The sequence below is a fragment of the Vespula vulgaris genome, chromosome 16 (assembly GCF_905475345.1).
Source record: "Vespula vulgaris chromosome 16, iyVesVulg1.1, whole genome shotgun sequence".
NCBI lineage: Eukaryota > Metazoa > Arthropoda > Insecta > Hymenoptera > Vespidae > Vespula > Vespula vulgaris.
The window spans coordinates 2,509,490-2,535,757 of record NC_066601.1 but is presented as its reverse complement, the minus strand read 5'-3'; the positions used below and the strand labels follow the sequence as shown (position 1 = coordinate 2,535,757).

At 30.2% G+C, this 26,268-nt stretch overlaps 1 protein-coding gene across 2 annotated transcripts in view; it reads left to right on the top strand.

Annotated features, from left to right (window-relative positions):
• LOC127069596 (uncharacterized) overlaps positions 1-26,268 on the top strand; it is a 48,111-nt gene that overhangs the window by 1,272 nt on the left and 20,571 nt on the right. Inside the window, exons 2-34 of one of the 2 annotated variants that reach the window (XM_051006752.1) lie at positions 5,277-5,746; positions 9,085-9,213; positions 9,565-9,695; positions 10,710-10,836; positions 11,064-11,192; positions 11,320-11,463; positions 11,649-11,737; positions 11,864-12,068; positions 12,230-12,390; positions 13,296-13,401; positions 14,519-14,641; positions 15,626-15,846; positions 15,952-16,051; positions 16,163-16,497; positions 16,590-16,830; positions 16,918-17,055; positions 17,247-17,432; positions 17,520-17,803; positions 17,878-18,043; positions 18,120-18,320; positions 18,419-18,808; positions 19,059-19,393; positions 19,486-19,624; positions 19,708-20,021; positions 20,096-20,255; positions 20,338-20,498; positions 20,588-20,853; positions 20,931-21,328; positions 21,430-21,675; positions 21,796-21,963; positions 22,053-22,166; positions 22,250-22,406; positions 22,551-26,171. In XM_051006752.1, the coding sequence (XP_050862709.1) occupies positions 9,094-9,213; positions 9,565-9,695; positions 10,710-10,836; positions 11,064-11,192; positions 11,320-11,463; positions 11,649-11,737; positions 11,864-12,068; positions 12,230-12,390; positions 13,296-13,401; positions 14,519-14,641; positions 15,626-15,846; positions 15,952-16,051; positions 16,163-16,497; positions 16,590-16,830; positions 16,918-17,055; positions 17,247-17,432; positions 17,520-17,803; positions 17,878-18,043; positions 18,120-18,320; positions 18,419-18,808; positions 19,059-19,393; positions 19,486-19,624; positions 19,708-20,021; positions 20,096-20,255; positions 20,338-20,498; positions 20,588-20,853; positions 20,931-21,328; positions 21,430-21,675; positions 21,796-21,963; positions 22,053-22,166; positions 22,250-22,406; positions 22,551-22,687 (6,192 nt within the window). In that variant the 5' untranslated portion in view covers positions 5,277-5,746; positions 9,085-9,093 and the 3' untranslated portion in view covers positions 22,688-26,171. Of the gene's footprint in view, positions 1-5,189; positions 5,747-9,084; positions 9,214-9,564; positions 9,696-10,709; positions 10,837-11,063; positions 11,193-11,319; positions 11,464-11,648; positions 11,738-11,863; positions 12,069-12,229; positions 12,391-13,295; positions 13,402-14,518; positions 14,642-15,625; positions 15,847-15,951; positions 16,052-16,162; positions 16,498-16,589; positions 16,831-16,917; positions 17,056-17,246; positions 17,433-17,519; positions 17,804-17,877; positions 18,044-18,119; positions 18,321-18,418; positions 18,809-19,058; positions 19,394-19,485; positions 19,625-19,707; positions 20,022-20,095; positions 20,256-20,337; positions 20,499-20,587; positions 20,854-20,930; positions 21,329-21,429; positions 21,676-21,795; positions 21,964-22,052; positions 22,167-22,249; positions 22,407-22,550; positions 26,172-26,268 lie in introns of those variants that run through there. The other variant, XM_051006753.1, reaches the window with a different exon arrangement.

Below are 26,268 nucleotides of genomic sequence, written 5' to 3'. Positions count from 1 at the left end.
TCGACGAAATTAATATTAATTTAGTTTTTATATGTAAATGAAATCGCTTTGAACCAACTTCAAGAATCTTTCTTTTTTTTTGTAAGTCTGTTATACGCTATATCGAATTATATAGAATAATTATTCAGCATTCTATTTCCGAACGATTTCATATGTCGTTTATATCGACTCTAATGATTAAACGGTAGATTATAATAATTACAGACGATAAATTGATGACACATGGCATATCATGAAACTTGATAAGATGTGTATTTACTAATATTAGTGTTAAAATTCATGGTCACGTAATTTTGATTATTTTCATTCTGTTGATGATAATACAATATATACTTTGATATCCATTTTTTTTACGATTAGTATGAAACAAATAAGAATGAATTATTTCCATATTTTGCAGTTTTTAACCTTAAAAGAATTAACGATTTTAATTATTAATTATGCATTTATTATTAGCTATCATTGATCATATTGATCGATTAATTGTTAATCATTTATGAATTATTATGTTTTGATCTTCAATATTTAATGAGTACAATTTCAGATCGGATTTATAAAGCTTCAATTGATTCAACGTATATGAGAGTACTCAACGAACCGATCGATAAGGATCGAGAAAGTTTATAAACATAACCTGACATTGTTATTACGCGATTCTTTTTTTGAATTCCAAGTAATGTTTAATAATATTATATTGTTGTGATAATCTCTTTTACTGATATTTATACTCAAGTATCCAATATTTTCTGACGCCTTAAATATTATTACAACGCAATATTTTCAATGTTTTGCTATTGGAAAAAGATTTGTAAATCAATTTATTTTTTATTTTGTATCCAAAGTTTTCCATATTTCTTAACAATGCGACTTACAATTAAATATAAATTAAATTCTTAGTAAAGAATAAATAACAATTTTTTCATATAATACAATTCGTTTTCATAGATAAAAAAAAAACAATTAAAGCTTATACAAGATCAAGGCTAACCTAGTTTTTTATCAAAAGGAATTATTCTCAAAACTATAAAGCAAAACTAACGATGTATATCTACATGCTCACACGCGAGATTAAAATGGTATCTATATATTTGTTTTACGATTCAAATATAGAGAAAGGAATTGATAGTTTCGTATGACTTAATGTTATAAGAGCACAGTTCGTTGAATAAAACGTACGTAGAATATAGATAAGTGATCGAAGTATATCTTCCGTTACGATAATCAATGAGTTAGTCGTGAAACAGAAATATATAGTCTCTCTCTCTCTCTCTCTTTCTCTCTTTCTCTCTCCTATTGTATGATCATAATCAATAATGATAGTGTTTGGAGGAGTATCACCAAAGTCGATCGAGCCTCTTGTTTGTTGTTCCTTCTGTTAGTAAAATGAAATATGGGTGTGGTCGATGATAGACGGACAGAAAGACAAAATAAACAACGCTATGGAGTAGTTTAAATCGCAAACACAAGTCATGAGATGAACACGTGAAACCACGGTGTTGCTGACAGGTGCGACGCAATCCTACTTAAAGGAAAAAAAAAAATACAAATATACTTTACCATTATACAAACTCACATAACAAATTTGTTCAAGAGTTAGTAACCTTTTTATTGAAAAGTCAAACTCATTGAACACGTGATAGGCTATTTAAATAAATAAAACATAGTATTTCATCAATCCGATATTGTATGATATAAATATATAAATAACAATCAATACTTTTATATTGTATAATATAACATATAATATTGGTTTGATCAATAATTAATCTGGACTTTACGATATTTTATATCTAAATAAATAATATTTTATTGAGTATACCTATATACTGCAAATGATGACATTACTTATTAATCAGTCTGACAGATATTATATATTTCTTCTAACTATAAGAAGATATTCGACATTCATCGAAGACGGGTTACGTATATAACAAAATCGAAATTACGTCGAATTATGCAAAGATAAAAATGATAAAGGATGAATTGTCAGCATTTGAAAGTTGTGAATCATTTTGTCTGCCAACATATGTTTGTAATCGCATTTGTTTGATAAGAATGTGGAAAGAAGGAAAGATTTAGTGTGTATTCGGATGAGAATAATTATATACTCATATGCATATTTGTTTATATGATTTGACAATTTTTTTCTCCCTCTGAATAACGAGGTATAGGAGAAATCATTGTTCATATTTTTGTAATAATAATAAAAAACAAAAAGAAATAAGGAATTATTAAGATTACATAAAAATGAAGATATAAATAAAATAATAAAAGAAAATAAAGAATTTAAAAGATGCTCGCTTAAAATAACGCCAAGTTTATTGAACGAATAGTACAATTGAGGAATGTCTCTAATGGTACATGATGTAAGGGGTTTTGTTATCAGGAAATATTTAAACCGTGTACATAATTCTTTCGTAACGACACTCGTACTAATTGCTGGTATATCCTTATCTTACAGATGGTTTCTTACAAATTGTTCGTAATTCGTGTCACTGTGACGGGACGAATATATTACAAGCTTCCTTATTATCAGTCGGTCATCAGTCGATTTATTATTAATTTATATAGAGGTATCAAAACGAGAGAAAGTGATATTTCTTATTTTATAATAATTTATCTTTTTTTATATATTCGCGAGATGGACGTGTAGAAGATATAGCTATATATATATATATGTATATATAATTTTTTTTCTATTTCGTTATCTATTTATTTTATTCATACACATTTTTCATCAAGATGGTACAAAGATCAACGGATTATTTTCATAATTCTAAAATATGAAAGATTTACATTTATTGGAGAAATGATTAATATTATTGAAACTTCTCGAAAATATCTTCTTATACGTTTAGAATTAACAAATAACATATTATAGATTACCCTAGGACGAGAGAACCAATTGACCTTGTTGCTTTACCGATAAATTTGAATGTCTCTTTGCAAGGTCGATAGAAAGAGAGAGACAAAGACAAGGAGACAAAGAGAGAAAGAGAGAGAGAGAGAGAGAGAGATGATGAAATCAAGCCCTAGAAATTGAAATTTGTTTTATAATTTTTTATCGATCATGAAACACTGTAAGAAAAGAGTGAACTTTAACAAGCCAATTAAATGATTTAGGAAAAATAAAATTAGTTATACATAAATCATGATTTTTCAAAATGAAAACAAATGAATCACATGAAAGTTTAATTCATTGAATTTATTATTGTCAAAGACAGAATTACAAAAAGTTAATAACGAGGCATATATCATATGTCATATATGAACGATCATAACTTTTGTTGATAAGATTTTTTCATATCTAATATCGGCTAATATCGACTAATATCGACTAAGGAGAGGATATATTCTTGAATAAAGAATTCATTTAATGACTTGACTTCAAAACGATAACAAATCGTAGATTATACATCTCGTTTTATTAACAAATGTTAAAATATAATAAATATTGAAAAGCGTACATATATATTTTGACGTTGAAAGAAAGTTGACCTATCGAGAAAATGTAAATCAAATATTATTGCGTAGCGAGGGTATAACATTTCTGATACATACCTGCTGATATATTGGCAAGATGCCACTTGTAAATTGGCAAGGATTAGATTCGCCAGTCATTCTAACATCTTCGAAAGCTATACAAAATTCCTAATGCGTATCGTCTAATTTCTTAGATTCAAATATAATTCAAGAAATTCTAACTGGAAACTTAACCTATTACGTTTTATTCCTTCGAAAGTTTTTTTCTTTTCTATTTTTCTAATTCGTTTTTTTTTCTTTTTGATAAATATAATCTATATTTTTTTTTGTAAAACAATTTGAATAAATTTAATCTCATTTTTACGTAATTTTCAAACGTAATAAAAATAAAAACAATTTCCTTATTTATATTTCATTTATATAACATACATGCACATATTCACGTGATCGTATGATCGATATATGACTGAAATTGTTCTAAATGTTAATTACGTATACTTTTGATAAAAGATTGAATCAATACGAACAAGAATTGGATCGTTTTCTTGCAAACGTAAGCGTCGTCATTTAAAATAGAAGTCTTATTCTAGTGATTTCGCAAATGCGATCGGAACATACATATATCTATATATTTACATGCATACATCTCTTCGTAACTAATTAGGAATGGAATTATTTGATCTAAGGATACTCGTTTGTATCTATCTGTTTTCAGAATCTTTGATATAAGTACGTTGCTCTTCATTATCGAGTTGGATGTCTTGAAAAGACTGATTATTTCTTTTTTGTTTTCTTTTTATCGATCATTAGAAATAAATTGTTATGTCTAATTTATCATAATTAAATTACCTATCACAATAATATTTGATTAGTTTATCTTTCATTCAAAAAACCGAACTCTCTGCTCGGTCAAGTCCATGGTCTAAGTTCTACCGACAATCAATGTAATATTATCATGTTTAATTAGAATTTTCTCATGTTTGCGATCGTCGATCTCTCTTTCTCTCTCTTTCTATCTATCTAACTAACTATCTATATATCTATCTACATATATATTTATCTGTTCTTAAGAAAATAAATTCTCTACAAATTCATCTCTCTCACCTAGCGTATCTTTCTTAATGGAAGATTCCAATTGGCGATCTATTAATTGTTTTAATCAAGTTAGCATTCTGATTAGCGAACTTTGTGCAATCGATATATCATCTCTGATGTACCTGTAAATTATTCCCCTTGAGAGATTTCAATTAGAATCATTGACAGATTTTTGATGTTCTGAAATTTATAAGGAAGAAGAAAAAGGAGAGAGAAAAAAAAAGAGGAATCAACAAAGTTATATAAGATCGATGAATTATAATTATACGAATTCTTATACGATGACGTTTACAAATGATTGTTAATTAAATCAATTACGATGTCTAGAATTGAATGATGCGAGAATAAATATTCAATAATAATCATCACACAGAAAGGAAAAAGAATAAGTAAATAAATAAGTAAAAAAATGACAAAATAAAAAAAGAGCTTTTGAAAGACGAAGTACCTTGCACGAGTTATTAACGTGAAATGAAGCACTCGCCGGAGACGTAGTTGGCAGGATGTGGTGGGGAGGAACGGTAGAATAGTAGGCAGGATGGGTAATGTGGTGGGAGAAAGCAGAATAGTAGGAAGGATAGATGAGTGGGGGGGATGAAGCGGTACGAGTGGTGGTAGCTCGTAGGCAACACTCTAGTACGTAGCCTCGTCCGAATCACCTCGAGCTCCGTCCTTATCTTCTTAACTTGTTTTTTCAGCGTGGTTAACTCCCGCCACTACTGCCGGTCTATTTTACGAGTTCCTTCTTCGCCAGTTCTGTTCTATTAACGGTCGAGGTCCACGACTGACGCCTGTGTTACAGAGAAAAGGAATAAGAAGTACGATTCGCTAACTATAATAACTCGTTCCTCTTCTTCAAAATCCTTAATTAAAACGAAAAAGGGAGTCTCAAAAAAGATTTTCTTCCATCTTGTTTCTGATAATAATTCAAGTTCAAACAAGTTCGAAGTTCAAGAGAATATTCGATCGTCGTGGGAGGTCGGTGTCTCGTCTGTTGACAGACTAACGAGAATTATTGTTTTTTCTTTTCTTTTTTTTCTTCCTTTCCGAAAAAGAAGAATAGAAAAGGACAGTGCTCTGAAGAAAGAAGGATAAGGAATTCTAAGAAAAGAGAATTCAATTGGGACTTCGTTTCGGTACTACGCAGTAATTTTTCTTTCTTTTGAAGGTGAGTTTTCAATGCGTATGTGTATTGTGTCTGTGTGTAGAGAGAGAGGGAGAGAGAGGAGAGGGAAGGGAAAGGGAGAGCGAGAGAATAAGAAAGACTATAATTTTGTCCTTTGTTAAGTTTGATTCGTTTTATTTAGCGAGAACGTAATTTTTATATCGTGAATTTAAATGAATCGTCTGGAAGAGAAAAAAGTCTGGGAGAAGAAAGAAGTCTCCTTCTCCTTGCGTATGTAAATTTATGACGACGCTCGTTTGTAACAAAAAAAAAAAAAGTTTGTTTACTTATTTCGACCGTCAGAACATCTCAATCTTCGATTTATGTCGTTATGAATGAGTAATATTTATATGTGGTAGTTCTTATGAAATTCGTTAGAAACGTTTTTTTTTTATTGCGATCTTGAAGAGGGCGATAACGTCGAAGGTTTTATTAATCGATCGAATGCATTCGATAACTTCAGTAATTTTATCGATCAATTCAAATTTCGATTCGAGATATTTTTTCTTTCTTTAATCGTGGTAAGAATAATGATATAAATAATTAATACGCAATGATCACAATTGAGATTAAAAAATCGTTTGATAACTATAACGATAACTGTTGTTACATAAAAAAGTAGAGAGGAAGAGAGAGAGAGAGAGAAATAGGAGATGGTGGAAAGAGCTTATCGAATATCATGTAATCGCACAGTTACGACGATGAATGTCAACGATGACGATGATAAAATCTTTTGTTAAATAGAAAGCAAAAATGTACGCAAAAGCAATGAGAATCTGATCCAGAACTAATATATGAGATGTCTTTTCGATATAACCCTACAATCGATAAACCAAAAATTGATGTTTAATAAACTGCAACTTGTTATATATACTAAATTATAAACGATTTTAATAACGTTAGCGAACGATATATCTATTTTAGTTATCATATTATTTTATTTTTTTAATAAGAAGCTTTCAAGGAAATACGTAGCATCAAAAAGATTTTATACGTTTTTAAGGTTATCCCTTATGATTTATCTTATTATCGTGTCTATACAAAAGTTATATAATATTGAATATAATATATTTATATAGTATAATGTTATTTATATTAGTATAATGTATATTTAAAAAATATGAAAAACTATGGACACACACACACACGCGGAGAGAGAGAGAGAGAGAAAGAGAGAGACAGTAATAATTATGTGATATTAAATTTATATGAATTTATATGAACGATTGGTAAAAAACAGCAAAATGAAATTATGAAATATGAACGAACGTAAAACGAAAATTGATAGGGGAAAAAAAAAACAGGAAAAAGAAAACAAGAATTGGATGAAATGAATATGCAGTTGGAATATATTCCCGATATGTTATCTTTCGTAGATGTTGCACTGATGGCGTCGTACTTTGAGCTTACATACATATATGCGCACATTAATAATCATTTGACATAAGTAATTGCGTGAAATTACGCAGATACAGTTGGATAAAAATAGTAACCACGCGTAAGAGTTCATTGATATTTTTCTATTCTAATCGATCAATTTATCGTATGTACTTTGCGTCAAATATCTTATCGTATTGTATTGTAATCGTTAGTGTGTATATATATATGACACATATATGTGTATATATATATGTATATATATATATATATATATATATATATAACATTCGATACGTATTAATCGGTTAACATGGGACAAGGCTGTAAATGCGCGCAATTTAAAACGATACCACGTGACCTCGCGCGGTTTTGAAATACGAGGCATATATCGTTACGTCTTTCTTCTTATTCACTTTTTTCTTTTTTTTTTCTTTTTTCTTTTTTCTTTTTTCTTTTTTCTTTTTTTTAAAATCATTTTCCTCATCAATTCTATCGACGAAGGTCAATCTTATATATCGAGTATAAAGTTTTCTTTAGTGCTTAGTTTGAAACAAAACCGATTGGAAATTTAATCCTTTATTTATTTCTCTCTCTCTCTCTCTTTTTTTCTCTCTCCAATAAATATTTTCTTTCCGAGATTACAACATGGCGTTGGTTCAGGTTATTATTGCATACCATATTTTTGTAACACATTGTACAATATATTTCGTAATATATTTTCAATAATTTTCTTAAAACATTGTTCGTTTGCTTCACGAGAATACTCGTGTTTGCATAAATAGATGCAACTTATATAATTGCATGTAATTGTTAAAGTACAAAATTTTGTATAAATCGTTGTTACGTAGTATCGTTTAAATCTCATTGTATGGCATTAATTTTGATATTACCAATTTTCTAGAATTTTCGAATTTAATTTATTTATGAATGTAAACAGGGTGATTACTTTTAGAATATATAGTAGCCGGTCAAAAATGTCTTAAAATAACTTGGATTTTATTTTTATGTATATACTAGTTCGATAATCTCAACTCAAAAAGATTTCTTGTTTTTATCGTTAGGATTCTGACTTCATCTGTTTGAACGAACGAACGAACGAACGAACGAACGAATGCGTAGGCGTGAGATTTATTGATCCCTACGTTATTTGGCTTTTCGCATCATATGACGTAACTATCGTACTTACCTACTCGGTGCATGGTTAAATGTGATCGAAACTCCTCGTGCATGAAGCAAGAGAGCCGAGATTACTTTCGAAGCGATCGATAAAACATGTATTCATACATATATTGCGCGTTGTTCGACTTTAGAAAGTGAAATGCATTAAAATTCGTCGTCCATTGAACCAGAAGAATTTAAGAAAATTAATTGTTCGAGACACTCCCTCTTATTGATTGATTATTTTACAGAAAAAGAAAAGAGTCAAGAAAATATTCATTTAATATCGTTGTAAACCTGATTGTTAATTTCAGATTCATGATATATTACATAAGTAGTTATTCATTACTATTAACGAGCGACATTTTCGAGCGCGCGCGCGCGCATGTCCGCGCCCGCAATTATGCGTATGTGTGTTACACAAGGAATATTAAAGTCGTAGATATAGATTGAAGTCATTTTGTGAACAACACATCGGAATAGCTTTGGAATAGCTTTGGAATTTATCTGTTAAAACTCGTTGGTTTTTTTTTGTTTCTTTTCTTCTTCTTTTCTTCTTCTTTTCTTTTCATCTTACTTAAAATATTCAAGCCACATTCGAGTATATGGTAACGTATGGAAATTTTCAAGTCAAATCACACGTTTTATTCTATATACATGCATGTAATACCTTAATGAATTTCTTGATATTTATTCAAGAAAAGGATATATGTATATATAAGAAATAGAGAAGAAAAGAAGAAGAATAAATATCGATTCAATTGTTCTTAATTTCTTTCTTATCTTTTGTTTCTTTTGTTCAGATTGAAAACATGAGTTCTGGCAATTATTGGTCTCTTCCTCCGAAACAAGGTCTTTACGATCCAACACTTGAGAAAGAAGCATGTGGTGTTGGATTTATTGTTGCTATCGATGGCAAGAGATCTCATAAGGTAAAATATTACAATATTTAAATACAAATGATATTTTGTATATTTATACAGGGAATCTTCCAAAACGTTTTGATTAAATACTTCAGGATGGTATTAAATAATCTATTTAGCCCCGTTTATAACTTCAAATACTTCAAAGTATTTGAAAGTAATCTAACGCGATTAATTTTTTATCATTTAATATAACAGAGTAAAAAGAAGAAAAAAGAAAAGAAAAAAAATGTAAAAAGTTGTTCCATGGAATCCTCTTGATATACAGTTCTGAAATATGGATCAAACTTTTAAAAATATACTGCGTATATTTCTATAAGTTACATTAACCGTTATTAATGATCAAAATCAATATTTCAGATTATTCGAGATGCGCAGACACTTTCCGCACGGATGAATCACAGAGGTGCATGTGCTTGTGATAATGATACCGGTGATGGTGCCGGTGTACTTTGTGCTATACCACATGAATATTATGCGGATGAGATTCGGTAAGAATATTTCCAAGTATTAGAGGAAATCTCATACTCTCATCTTTCGACGTTTCTTCAGAATTTCTATAGCTTAATCGAGTGATTGTATACGTCAATAGCGATAATAATGCAATAGTGATAATAATTCAACAGTTTGAATTTTCTCATTCATGGGGATAGAGGATGAGGAGGACAAAGGGAGGGAGGAATTTAATCAAATATATATATATATATCGCCCTTTCTTTACTCTTATCGAAAACTTCCGCAGTTAATAGCATTAATGTTCTCTTATAATTAAAAATTTTATCAGAAAATTTAACAGATAATGATACGTTGTTATCAGGCCATGACAGTATTAATAAACAAATACAAAATGTTAATATTATTGATTCTTATGTATTATCTATTTTTTTTGAACTTGTCTCTTTTTGTAAAACTGTGTTATGCTTGGAAGAAAAAAAAAATTGAAGTAATACTGTTATCTTTTTTCAACCAGAATTGGTTTTCAATACTTGTATGTACGCATTCGTACCTATAAAATATTTTATCATCTATTTCTTATCATGAATTATTATAGCTTTAACTGTGTTCAGTGGAGATGATATGTCTCTTTTTGTGTATGTACGTGTGTGGCGTGTGTGTGTGCATAAATATATATATATATATATATATATTTATATAGATAAGTAATAGATTGCATAACTCCGTAATAAGTTTGAAAGTTGACTCTAATTTGAGAGTTCCGTGCGTATCGATAATCGTGCGCAATTCATTGGAACTAATCCTCCGCATAATACTATACGTGCTATCAATTACATGGATCAGATGTATATGTATATGTGTATATGCATATAAATTGAATATTTAAGTGTTCGTAAATTTATAGTGTGTATGTGTGTGTGCGTGTGTTCGTGCATGTGAGAGAGACAGCTTATGCATTAGAATAATATTACCGATAGAATACAACTGTGTTTATCCAATGATTTCAATTGATTGATTTATTTCAATAATTGATAAATTTATTATTTTAGCGAGCAACAGAATATCGAGTTGCCTAATATCGGACGTTATGCTACTGGCATACTTTTCCTTGATAAGAATACCCATAAGGAAACTGAAGCTGCATTTGAAAAATTAGCTGAAGAATGTAGTCTAAGAGTAAGATCTTAATTTTATCCTTCTATTTAATAATTAATTATAAAAATATTTATTATACGTATTACATTATATAGTTATAATTTAATAGTTATAGTAATTCTTATTATATAACGCAGCAAATTGTGAAATTAATATTTTGCAATCAGAATACCAATTCTTAAAATATTTATTTTATGATTATAGTAATATTATAAGAATTTTACTTGAAGAGGAACAATATTTTATAGGTAATTTGTTGGCGCGATGTCCCAACGGATGACACGCAAATTGGCCAAGTTGCAAAAAAATGTGAACCTTATATGCGACAAGTATTTGTTACGGGTGATCAAGAGGATAAAGAAATTCTTCAACGTCAGGTATTATTATTGTGATAATTAAAATTAAATGAGATAACTTTTTATTAAATTATTTTTACTTTATTTTCAAACGAAATTTTTTTTTAGTGATATCTTACAATGTATCATTGGTTAATCTATTTTGTAGATTTTTGTATTAAGAAAGAGATCATCTCATACCATACCTAAAGCAGAATTAAGATATTATATTTGTTCGCTCTCTTTGAAAACTGTTGTCTATAAAGGCCAACTTACAGCAGATCAACTCTGGTCATACTTTGAGGACTTAAAGGTAAATATTAAATAATTTCAATTAATCCACGTATATATATATAAATATATATAAATATATATAAATAATATATACATATATTTATAGAATTTAGACAAAGAAACATTTTAAATGGTTGCATAAGGTCTATATACGATATCTAGACTTTTTCTGTATATAATTAAGAAATCTTGTTTTTATTATAGTCACCAAAATTCGAGACTTATTTGGCATTAGTTCATACAAGATTTTCCACAAATACATTCCCTAGTTGGGAAAGAGCACACCCATTGCGGTAAGTAAACAAGATCATCATGTTCTAAAAACAATGTTGTCTGTAAGAAGAAATAGTTGTATGTTTAAATATAAAAATATATCTGATTTATTATTAATAAAATTATATAATCCTTATATCTCATAGATTACTCGCGCATAACGGTGAAATCAATACTTTGCGAGGAAATGTTAATCTTATGAAAGCTCGTGAGGGGGTTATGAGCAGTAAGATTTATGGTAATCAATTGAAAGATCTTTATCCAGTTGTAGAGCCAAATCTTTCGGATTCTGGTGCAGCTGATTGCGTACTTGAATTTTTGGTAATGGCGGGACAACGTTCATTGCCTGAGGTATAGCCATAATTATTTATATTATCTTACATTAATCTCTATGGTACAGTAATAAAGACATAACTTTTATTATAATCGTGATTTCGATGGAATTGGTTTATTTCAAATTGTAAATTAAATCAAACAGTTTTATAAGATGTAATACATGTATAATTTTTTAGGCTGTTATGACTATGGTACCAGAGGCTTGGCAAAATGATCTTACAATGGCTACGGAGAAAAGAGACTTTTATCATTGGGCTGCATGTTCTATGGAACCATGGGATGGTCCAGCTCTACTGACATTCACCGATGGTCGTTACGTTGGTGCTATCTTAGACAGGTAGAAATTTATTTTACATTTTACCTCAGTTTCCTATCGTTTCCATGAGGTCTGATTAATTATCACGAGTAGATTCTACTACTGCTAAACTTATAATATTATTTAATAATAAGAAAAAAAAGAACAAAAGATTAACATAAAAAAAGTATAAATTTATAGAAAGAAATTATCTATATTTTTTATTATGGATATGATGTGCAACAGTATTGATTCTACTCGTATGGATAGTACGTGTCGTGTTATAGACATGTATCTGTCATCAGACATGTTAAAGTTCAAAATAGGAATTCTTCAATGAGTATACGGTGTCATGAGAATGGCTAACGATTAACGGTACATAGTATTTAAATAGAATGATATGAAAAAAGATGCAGAGAATTCGTTTGAAGGTAAACGTGGATTGGTAGTGTAGAGGGAAGACAGGCAAAGAAAAAGAAAAAAGAAAAAAAAAATTATGATAGAGATTAACACAGAAATAAGGGTAACAAAATTTGATTGCCATGTAATATTTTTGTTCTTCGCGTTTGCTATTGTTATTATGTCATAGACTTTTCTCAACTTCATATTGTAGTTGATTATATATAAAATAAATGTATCGTATCGCTCGCTTCCCTCTGCGGTTCTTGGGTGTCGGGCAGTACGGCGTTTCGTTGCACTGCGTGGCGTCGTACACAGAGCCTGGAATAAAATCGGTGTGTTTACGATGACTTACGTCGTTCCAACTGTCTCTCTGGGGTGCCTAATAAATGAAGGTAAAACCGGATTGATTAGGTGTGTGCGTGTACAGAACTATATACGAATGCGAGCAGGAAGGCAAGCGAACAAACAACAATATAGACAGCAGATACTAGTTTGCGACACAGAGGTGATAATAAAAAAGACTTTTTTGAATTTTTGTTTGGCAGAAATGGCCTGCGCCCCTCGCGCTTCTACGTCACTAAGGATAACATGATGGTGATGGCGTCCGAAGTGGGCGTCTATGACACACCGCCCAGCAATATAATCCTGAAGGTAATCAAGGAATTAAAGGAACCAACGAATCTCTCGGCTCTCTCAATGGGAATTTTTCAGCAGAATTAGCTCTTCTGATAGTGCTAATTATTTAAGTGTGTACCTCGTCCGTCGTCGTCCTCGTCTCTATATGATGCCATCTCTATCTATCTCTTTCTCTCTCTTTCTTTCTTTTTCTCTCTCTCTTGCTCTATATTATTCACAAATATAGAGGAATTTTAGCTCTAGGGAAAAATAGTTTTACAAGGAGGAGGAACTTATCGTTTTTCTCGATCGAGGCCCAGCTGATCGAGTCTTCTTCTACTATCTCGTTCAAGATGAAAAAAAAAAAAAAAGCCGAAGATGAACGCTACTTAAGGATTGCGTTAAGATGCATTATAGCCAAGCAATATAAAGCGGACCATTCTACGAAAAACGCTTCGTATATACATGTTCATTTATCATACATAATTACTTTTGCCATTATTCGCATTGCTCCCATTTAACATTACTTTGTGATTCATTTCCCACGTACGGATTAATTATTTTCCCTTTTTATAAAAGCTGTCTTTGTGTGTATATATATATATATTTTACTTTTTTTCTTTTTATTTTTTATTATACATTTCTATGTATGTACTTGTGACACTTGACATTATTAAATCGATTTTGATCAGGGATAATAATTATAAAGTCGTGAGAATAGAGTCATTGAAAAAGAGAGTCGCGTGTCCCACGAGGGTGAAGTTATCTGTGTACAAAAGATAGTGAATTTTAAAAGAAAAAGAAAAAAAAAGTATTGTAACATAATATTGTTATATCTGTTTTCATTCTTCGAGGTTGCATCAGTAGAATGTTCAACGAAAACATTAGTTACTTCATCTGTTCGGTAAGGATAGAATGACACCGTCTAACATGCATATGTTTTTATGCTATTGTATTTATTGTATGCGTAATGGCAAATCACATGCTATGTTTTATTTATTTTTTCTCATGTCATATGTATGATGTATAATTTGTCATTTAGGGACTAGGTATGTATAAAGCAGTAGGACCGTCATCCAGTGCTGTCATGTAAATGCCGATCATTTGTAAAGTTTAATTGAAAATGATTATTCATGCTTCGTTTTATTTACAGAGCCGTTTGAAGCCTGGAAGAATGCTCCTTGTTGACACTGAAGAAAAGAAGATTATACAAGATGTTGAACTAAAACAACACATTGCAAGAAGCAGGCCTCATTCTAAGTGGCTCAGAGAACAGGTAATTGATGCAACTTTGTCTTTTTTTTTATATATATATATATATACATGTATTTCTTTTTTTACGATAAATTACATTCTTTCTTGTTATGCTTTTTGTCAAATTATTACTTCGTTATATCTATTGTTACGTCAAATCATAATCACGTGTCATAACAATTAATGGGATGCACACTTATAACAAAGCCATTTATTATTATAAAAAAATTTCTACTAAATATGTGCTTGGGTGGCACAATTTTGATAACATTATTATTGGGTGTGATTTAAGTCACGAAGAGAAAAGTGTTCTTTTACATAGAGAATATACTAATACAAAATAATCTTTTTCAATTTTCCTATGTGCTGACATCCATCGTGTTGTGTGCAGAGGGTGAGTTGTAACCTTGAAGAGAGGTGTTGTAAGCTTAAACCATGTTGCTAATTTATTGGAGCACTGTATATTTTTGAAAATATTACTTATATGTGTGTAAATATTAAATTAGGAAGCAGTATGTTGGTATCTATAGAACTGTGTGGTATAAAGCTTTCTTATATCTTTGTGTTTTCTTCATCTATGGTTCATCCACATTTATAATATTTCGATAGGATTGGGGTTCGTTTCATACCTTCTACTTTCACTATGTAGCACAAAAATTGGAGATTTTTTTCATTTCTCATTACATAGATCAAAAGATATTTGCAATATTTTTCTTATTTATAGTATTTGTTTCATGATAAAAAATTTAGTTTACAGAAGAACATTTACTTGCATTTATTACTTATTCATTTTAAAACCTATTTATATATTTTCATTACAATAGTATGCTTTTTAATATTATCATTGCTATATTATCAAAAATGTACTGGAGAAAATATTGTAGGTACAATATATAGTTTTATCGTTTATATATATTCAATTGTGCTTGTGAATAATTAGTTTTGCTTTCCTGTTTTAAGCTTGTTTAAGTTACATTTGGTAACATTGAAGCTTTCTTAAAAACAGATAACAATGGATGAAATACGTGCTGCTCATGCTGCTAATGGTGGTACATTGAATACATTCGAGAATGGATACAATTCTGAGGTTCAGAAAAAAAATATTTTCAATGGTCTTAATGAAATTTCTGCTGTTAATCGTGTCTGGGGTGGTGATAAAAGATTGTCTTTGTATGGATATACATTGGAGACCATCAACTTGCTGTTACTTCCAATGATACAATCCAAGTAAGTAATACATATCTATAATTCAATTATGTAATCTTCTGATACATTGAATAGTTTGTTATTTATCTTTTTATTACAAACAAAAATGTATTTTATTTTTATCAGAAAAGAAGCTCTTGGTTCCATGGGTAATGATGCACCGCTTGCGTGTTTATCGCAATTTCAACCTTTACCATACGAATACTTTAAACAATTATTTGCACAGGTATTTCAAATGTTTATATCCATAATTCTCTTTTTTCCTTATTTTCTTTTTGTATTCTGTTTTCTTTTTAATTAAGTTTATAAAATATATTCATTTCATCTTTTATACCAGGTGACAAATCCTCCGATCGATCCATTCAGAGAAAAGATCGTCATGTCAATGCTCTGTCCAATTGGCCCTGTGAGCAATATTTTGGAGCCAAGTGAACTCCAAGTACATAGATTGTTCTTAGAACAACCAATTTTATCTCTCGATGATCTTGAAGTTCTTAAGCAAACCAAACATCGTGGATGGACAACCAAGGTTATTGATGCAACATATCCTGTAGAAGACGGACCTCTTGGTTTGGTAAAGACTCTGAACCGTGTCTGTAATGAAGCTAACGAAGCTGCTAGAGGTGGTTATCAATTAATTGTATTATCTGATCGACAAGGTGGTTCAGAAAGGTGAAATTTTGTTTCGACGATCTAAATCATGATGAGTGACTTTGACTGTTTACACATACATTCATTAATTTAAATAACTTTCGATTGTATAGAGTTCCCGTTAGCAGTTTATTAGCATTAGGAGCAGTACATCACTTTTTGATCGAAGAGAGACAACGAATGAAAGTTGGTCTTATCCTGGAGACTGCTGAAGCTAGAGAGGTACATCACATATGCGTGTTACTTGGTTATGGTGCAGATGCTATTTGTCCATATCTTGTATTTGAAATGGCGAAGAATTTAAGAGCAGATGGAGTTTTTGACTATACATATACCGATGAAGTCATATATAAGGTAAAATTTATAAAAAATTATAGATTAGAGATTAAATATAATTTTTTTTTTTTTATATCCGAAATCGAATGCATATATTTCTTTTAGAATTATTCTGAAGCTATGGAACGTGGCATAGCAAAAGTAATGGCAAAAATGGGAATATCAACTTTACAATCTTACAAAGGAGCACAAATCTTTGAAGCAGTTGGATTAGCCGATGAAGTAATAGATAAGTGTTTCAAGGTGCGTTAAAAATGACCATAAATTGTGTCTATATATTGTAAATATCATTACAAATGATTATATACTGGATCCAATTAATGATTAATTTATGATTCAATCAAACACATGATGTATTTGGAAGAGTAAAAAAATTTGGCTTGAAAGTGATTGTATATAAATTCTTGAAAAAAACTTTATGCTTTTATATCCAGGGCACTCAGTCACGTATTGGTGGAGTAACATTTGAAATATTAGCTAAAGAGGCATTTGAAAGACATCAAATAACATATTGGAATAAACCAATGGACATGTTAATAATTCGTAATCCAGGTATTTATCACTGGCGATCTGGTGGAGAAAAACATATCAATGATCCTGGCAGCATAGCTAGTTTGCAGGTAAATGATATTCACTAAACGTAACATGTTTACAGCTATCCTATTTATTTTTTAGAAGCAATATAAATAATAAAATAATTATTTCAGGATTATGTTGTTTCGAAAAGCAATAATGCTTATGAAAATTACCGTAAGATATCAATGGACATGGTTCAAAATTGTACATTGCGCGGTCAATTAGTAATTAAAAAATTAGATAAGCCAATAGACATAAACGAAATAGAACCTGCTTCTGAAATTGTTAAACGATTTGTTACCGGAGCTATGAGTTTTGGAAGTATCTCGCTTGAAGCTCATACCACATTGGCAATAGCTATGAATCGCATTGGAGGTAAATCCAACACAGGTGAAGGTGGTGAAAATGCAGACAGGTTGATATTTTTATCTTGTTTAATCTCTCATTATATTTTTATTTGCAATACAAATAAATCTTGTTTTATATCAGGTATCTTAATCAAGATCCAGAATTTAACAAGCGTTCGGCTATAAAACAAGTAGCCAGTGGTAGATTTGGAGTAACTTCAAGTTATTTGGCTAATGCCGATGATCTTCAAATAAAAATGGCTCAGGGTGCAAAACCAGGAGAAGGTGGAGAATTGCCTGGCTACAAAGTAAGCGGTATTCTTTTAAACAATAATCTTTTGTAATAATATTTAATTTTTACTTCAATGCATTTTGTTCATTTAGGTCACTGCAGATATTGCTGCAACCAGACATTCTGTAGCTGGTGTAGGTCTTATTTCACCACCTCCTCATCATGATATTTATTCGATAGAAGATTTGGCCGAATTAATCTACGATCTAAAATGTGCAAATCCTAATGCCCGTATATCTGTCAAATTAGTATCAGAAGTTGGAGTGGGTGTAGTCGCAGCAGGTGTGGCAAAGGTATATTTGTTTAATAAAGGCCATTCATAGAAAAAGAGTAATAAGAAGTTTAAAAAAAAAAACAATTTATGACATAACTATTGTAAAAATATATATAGGGTAAAGCTGAACATGTAGTGATATCTGGTCACGATGGTGGTACTGGCGCTAGTAGTTGGACAGGCATTAAATCCGCAGGCCTTCCATGGGAATTGGGTGTAGCGGAGACTCATCAAGTTCTGACATTGAATAATCTTCGATCACGCATGGTAGTTCAAGCAGACGGACAGATGCGTACAGGTTTTGATATCGTAGTTGCAGCATTACTAGGTGCAGATGAATTTGGTTTCAGTACAGCTCCTTTGATTGCTATGGGATGTACTATGATGAGAAAATGTCACTTGAATACTTGTCCCGTTGGTATTGCCACGCAAGATCCTGTACTTAGGAAAAAATTCGAAGGAAAACCGGAACATGTGATAAATTTCTTCTTTGCGCTTGCCGAAGAGGTATGTTATATAACATTGATCGTATAATATTAAATTATATTTTTATGATGTATTATAAAAAATGTAAAAAAGAAAAAAAAAAAGAAAAACGAAGGTGAGGCTACTTGATACAGTGAACAATGTTACGCACAACATTGTAGAGTAAGTTTTGTAGGTATAAGTGTTTCTTTACGGAACAACAAAAATATTTCTTTCCTTTAAGTCATTTATCTTTATTCATGAAGTATTTTTTATTTGCGTGTTTTAACAGGTTCGTCAGCACATGGCGAGTCTTGGTATTAAAAAATTCCAAGATTTAATAGGCCGTACAGATTTTCTTAAAGTACGCGACGATATAGCTGTTGAGAAAGCTAAGACATTGAGCTTCGTAAATATTCTACGAAATGCATTGGATTTAAGACCGGGTGTGAACATTCATGGTGGTTCTATCAAGCAAGATTTTCAATTAGAAAATAGACTTGATAACGAATTGATTCGATTGGCTGAGCCAATATTAAATGGTAAACAAAAACGTGTTGATATTGAAATGAATATTAACAACGAATGTCGAGCATTTGCATCTACGTTGAGTTATCAAATATCTAAGTAAGCAAGCACGAAATTATTCTAATTGAACTTTTAAAATCATGTTATTTCAAATTTATGAATTAAACATTTTTTTGTTTGATATTTTGTAGACAATTTGGTGAAAATGGTTTGCCAGAGCATAGTATTAACATCAAAATGAAAGGTTCAGCAGGTCAAAGCTTTTGTGCTTTCATGACGAAAGGTATTCACGTGACACTTGAAGGAGATGCTAACGATTATGTAGGAAAGGTATGCATATTTATTATTAAATTATTATATATATATTATTTGTCCATTTTTTAAATAATTTTATTACTTTTTCATGATGATAGAGTCTTTGTGGTGGTGAAATAGTGATATATCCACCGAAAGAATCAGATTTCAATTCTGAAGCTAATGTCATAGTAGGAAACGTTTGTCTTTATGGTGCGACTTCTGGTAAAGCATATTTCCGAGGTATCGCAGCTGAGAGATTCAGTGTTCGTAACAGCGGAGCTGTTGTAGTCGTCGAAGGTGTAGGTGATCATGGTTGCGAATATATGACTGGAGGATGTGCTGTTATTCTTGGATTAACAGGACGAAATTTCGCTGCTGGAATGTCTGGTGGAATAGCTTATGTTTTTGATGTTGATGGTTCATTCAAAAGGTAAATTCTTACCTATGAAAATATTGTCTCAATCCCTTCAACATTTTTTACATACATCATAAATATTATCTTAGCAAATGCAATCCCGAAATGGTTGAGCTACTTCCACTTAATAACACGGAAGACATTGCTTATGTAAAACAATTGTTGGAAGAGTTTGTTGAGAAGACTGGTTCACTTATTGCAAAGGATTTGTTGAATTTATGGCCTGAACCAACGACCAGATTTGTTAAGGTATTTTTCTTTTCATTTTTTTTCCGCCAAAATAAATTTATATTAAATTTTATACCATAATATAATTATACAATGGAAATAGGTATTTCCTTACGAGTATCAACGAGTATTGGAACAACGAGAAGAAACAAAGCAAGAACAACCGATTCTTAATGGAAATTCACAGACTGATTCAAAAGTGAAAGATATTGAAGAAGTTGTCACGGATGGAGAAGTAGCACAGAAAAAATTAGACAAGATAAGGTAATTAACGATTAAGATCGAACAATTAAATGCTACTTAATCCGTTTTGAAATCAATGAAGATTACATTTGTATACGTTATATTCGTAGAGGATTTATGAAGTATAAGAGACATACAGAATCATATAGAGCAGCCGAGAAGCGTATGGAGGATTGGGATGAGATTTATAATTTCCAAGGCGTAAGAAAAGGATTACGTACTCAAGCAGCAAGGTGCATGGAATGTGGTGTTCCATTTTGTCAAAGTAGTTATGGTTGTCCACTTGGAAATATTATTCCTAAGTGGAATGACCTTGTATTTCATTCCAATTGGAAAGAGGCGCTTAATCAGCTTTTACAAACGAACAATTTCCCAGGTGCGTTAATTAAATAAATAAATATATATAGTATGATTAAATATATCAAATGTATATTTCATTAAATCGAATTATAGAATTCACTGGAAGAGTATGTCCTGCACCATGCGAAGGTGCTTGCGTACTTGGCATATCAGAACCTCCTGTCACTATAAAAAATATTGAATGTGCAATAATTGATCATGCATTTGAACAAGGATGGATTCTTCCGCATCCTCCAACAACAAGAACTGGGCGTACTGTAGCAGTAATAGGTTCTGGTCCAGCTGGTTTAGCTGCTGCACATCAATTAAACAAAGCTGGTCATTTAGTAACTGTATATGAAAGGAATGATCGTGTTGGAGGATTATTACAATACGGTATACCTACAATGAAATTATCCAAACAAGTTGTACAAAGAAGAGTATCTTTACTCGCTGCGGAAGGTATAGTTTTTAAGACCGGTGTTGATGTCGGAAAAGATATTACTGTTCAGGTAATATTTAGATACATTTTTTTCTTTTTTTTCATAACAAGAATTACAATTATCCTTATCAGTAAATATCGATATTTAATTATATATCACGTTTCTCTTAGGAATTAAAAAATCAATACGATGCAGTATTACTTTGCACTGGTGCAACTTGGCCTAGAGATATACAGATTCCTGGTAGAGAACTCGAAGGAATTCACTTTGCTGTTAGTTTTCTAGAACACTGGCAGAAAAAGCAGATGGGTAATGAAACCCCACAGGATTTGCGGCTTATGGCACAGGATAAAGACGTTATCATATTAGGTGGTGGCGATACAGGCTGTGATTGTATTGCAACGTCTTTACGTCAGGTATCATATTACTTTGGATATTTTTATTGTATGATTAATGCTGATAGTATAATAATACTGAGAAGACAAAGACAAGTTTTCATTGTTTTTTCTTTTTTTTTTTTTTATAACATTATATAGGGTGCTAAGACTATTACTACTTTTGAAATCTTACCTGAACCACCTGTAAAACGGGCTACAGATAATCCTTGGCCTCAATTCCCTCGATTGTTTAAAGTAGATTATGGTCACGAAGAAGTGGCCTTGAAATTTGGTCGTGATCCTCGTCAATTCAGTACTCGCAGTGAGGTAAATAAAATTATATATTAATATATTGCATTAACATACATACATATGTTATCAACTCTAATTCAAAATGAATTAAATTTAAAAATTAGGAATTTTTGGACGATGGTAATGGACATGTGAGTGGTATCAAGACTGTAACTGTAGAATGGACAAAGGATTCTACAGGAGGTTGGAAAAACAATGCAGTTCCTGGATCTGAGAAGGTAGATGGATAAGATAATTAATACAAAAAAATGATCATTGGGTTTCATTTAATATATATTAACTATTTGTTTCATTCGTGCAGATATATAAATGTGATTTAGTTTTACTTGCTATGGGATTCTTGGGCCCAGAAAAATATATTGCTAATGAGTTGCAAACGAAAATGGATGCTCGTGGAAATTATGAGACTCCAATAGGCAAATACAAAACTAGTTTGCCTGGAATCTATGCAGCTGGAGGTAACAGAGTTTTTCTTTTTTTATAAATAAATAAATAAATAAAATAAATAAATATATTTATATATATAGACAATATATATAAACTATATAAATAATATATATATATACACATAATTTGACAATATAAAAAATTTTGATACTTAGATTGTCGACGAGGACAATCGTTGGTTGTTTGGGCAATAACAGAAGGAAGACAAGCCGCAAGGGAAATAGATATTGATTTAATGGGAACGACTGGTCTTCCTGGAGCTGGCGGTGTAATAACTGGCGTTGTTGCATAAGAGGTAGATGGAAAGAAATAAAAGAAGAAATTCTCGAACGAATCATATCGAAAGCCATCGAACGATAAATGGAAATCGTTCCGTGGGTATCTGTCAAGTGGTGGACACAGAAGTTGGCTTTTTCAAGTATTTTAGCATAGCTAAGAAGCTGATGTATAAAGAGCAGTAAATATCAGAGGTATAGCAGAGATATTTAAGTTAAATAATAGTTGGTAGCAGCTCTATACGAAAGTATTGATATGAAAGGTTAGATGATCTTCTTTATATCGGAAAAGAATGGTTTATCCTCTCTACTCAAAATTATTCATTTTTTTTGTTTTTGGACGTACTTTCATTTCATGGAATATCTTTCTATTGAGAGATTATCATTATCATCATCATCATCATCATCATCATTATCATCATTATCATTATCATTATTATTATCATCATTATCATCATTATCATTATCATAGACTATGATGAAGAATGAATATGTAGAGAAGATATCGATATGTTATATTATATCGAGGTAATTAAAAATTCGATTGTCCGAGATAAGCCAATAAAAGGATTATATACAGCAGGATTATGAAAGACAATAGAAAGATGGTACATACGTGTTTTTGAAACTGATACGTTTCTTATTCGCTATTGATAGTGAGATGAAAGTGTCATTAATAATTTATTATTTTTGACAGAAGTAATCTCATTCTTTATAAAAAATGTATGTACATTTTCTGTCACATTATGTGATATATATATATATATACGTATATAATATCGTGGATTTAAAAGAAATCGAAAAAGTATCTTTTACCATTCGCGATTAAGAACTTCAATTGAATGATATCAGATGTTAGTATGAAAAAAGAAAAAAAGAAAAAGAAAAAAAAAACGTAACGTAGAAGTACATACGTAAGATTCGTAATCTCGGTTGCAGTTCGATGATCATTATCTACTTAAAACTTTGCCTGCTGATGATCAATCTGTGTGCTGGTTATTTTATTGGATTATTATATTGTTATAATATTTCTTGAATATATTGAACAAATATGATTAGCAATTATTGATTAGAAAAAGGAAGGGAAAGGAGAATCCAGTGACACATACAGCAACAGTAGCAGCAGAGTAGTATGCAAGTATTTTTCGAGCCTATATTTGCCTATAATAGTCTTTTTTCTTTTTTTTTTTTATAATAATGCATAAAAATGGGCTAGCTTGAAAAAAAGAAAGGAAAAAAATTACAGGGTAGGCTAAATGTTTTTAATGTTAAAAATCGAATACTCTTTTTTGAGACTTTTTAAGACTAATAATGTTTTATTGTCAAATTATAGAACTCCCTTTCTATAAGCCTACAAAAGCTCCTCGATAAAGAGTTAGTGGTTTTTAAGATCACTTAGGAATTTTTGGCCTAGCCTGTATAAGAAAAAAAAAAATGATCATGTACCGTTAATGATAATAATGATAAAAATAATATCATCGATGATTAATTTAAAATAAATAGTCAATCAATTGACGATGGATTTGTAATAATAACCATTTAGAAAAAAGAATGTATGCACTTCTCTCTAATTCGGAAGTATTCAAGGTTGTGTGTCTCGTATATTTTACGACAGGTATCTCCTAGAATCCGGCATTATTATATGAACCGGTACTAAGTATATGATTTGTTTTTACACACATTATTTTATTTTATTTTTTTATTTTCTTGTTTCTTTTTTGTAAAATAATTTTTTAGATTTGCAACAAACACACATTTATAGGCTATGATTAAGTGATGGAATGAATTAAGTGTGATAACAAAGTAGATAATTTATTTACACAAATGCCTTTATGGCATTGTGTATATATGCACGAGGCATTTTATATATATATATATATATATATATGTGTGTATATATATATATATTTAAAAGTGTTATAAGTGAATCATTAATTAATTTTTATGTTCACTCGCATTGTTATTGTACATTTCAATAAGTACAGATATATCCCTTAGATAACGTGACGCAAGTAAACAGATATGACCATACTCTATTACTCAAAAGTTTCCATATTTTATTATTGTTGTTGTTGTTGTTGTTATAATTATTATTATTATTTTTATTATTCTTATTATTCTTATTCTTATTCTTCTTCTTCTGATTACTATTATTCTTATTATTATTTTAAAAATATTTTTATTAAATTTCAAGTTGTTTTATTTGGGTGATACAAAAGTAACTTATGATCGAATAGTTGTAATAAAAATAATGACGCATTTAATATACAAAATTTATTGTCAAATGTTTATGTTAAATATATATTTAATTCTTTTTTCTTATTTCTTTTTTTTTTCTTTTTTTAATTATCACATCATATTACATTATTTTTTCTTTCTTTTTTTTATTTGAAATAATATATATGTATATATATATATATATATATATATATATATATATATATATTTTATTTTGTTTAATATGATCAAACAGCGACGGGGATTGGTCATAACTGATAACATGTGTCATGTTCCGAGACAATAAAAAATATATTTCTGCGTCATAAAGAAAACAGTAGTTTTTCAATAGAAGTTTGAAGGTGAAGGGTTTGCTAGTCTGTTTTTATATACATGAGATTGTCACTGCTAAGTATTAAAAAGGTCGAAAGAAGTATCGCTTGAATAATATAATAATTAAAAACAAAAGAAGATAATTAACTATCTGGATAAAATGAAGTAGATATACATAAATATATACATACATATATACAAACATACATATGTATTGAGAGAGAAATTGTAGGAAAATATTTTTTCTTGCAATGTGGTATATATCATATTTATATTATTTTATGAAAAAAGAGAAAACTAACAAGAAATAATAAGAATAACTGCAGAGAGAGAGAGAGAGAGAAAGAGAGAGAGAGAGAGAGAGAGAGAGAGAGAGAGAGAGAGAGAGAGAGAGAGAGAGAGAGAGAAATATTGTTATCTTAAACTTGTTATTGTTTTTCCTGGACGCTGATCAATTAAATAAATTTTTAAAGAATCGTCCATAGCTCACTTCGGCTCCGATTAAAAGATTAAATATTTTATGGAAAGGAGAAGTTTAATTAAAAAGAGAAAGCAAATAGTGCGTAATTTTACGACCATATGTATTACTTATGATGCAGTTGCATTAAATAAAAAGAAAAAAAAAAAAGAAAATAATAAAACCAAAACAGCTATCTTATATTAAAAGTCGACCAATATTTTTTTTCGAAGAAAAAATAATAATATACCGTAGAGATATAATGTGAAATATAATATTCCGTAGAGTCAATCATAAATTTGTATTGTTTGTTTAATCCATTGTTTTTTTCCAATTATTTATAATTTAATATTTATTTTTCAGCTTAAGAATCACCATAAACATACGCGAATTGACTTATACATGAATCCTGTACGTTTTCCTGCTTCTTCATTGATGTTCATAATCCATTTCATCATCCTGTTGTTGATCCTGCTAAATCCTTCGTAAGATGAGTACGTTCATTTGCTTTAAGTAATAAAAATTTATTAGATATTTTATTATTTCTAATGTGTTTAATATATTTTGTTTTATTATTTGTATCATAATAAT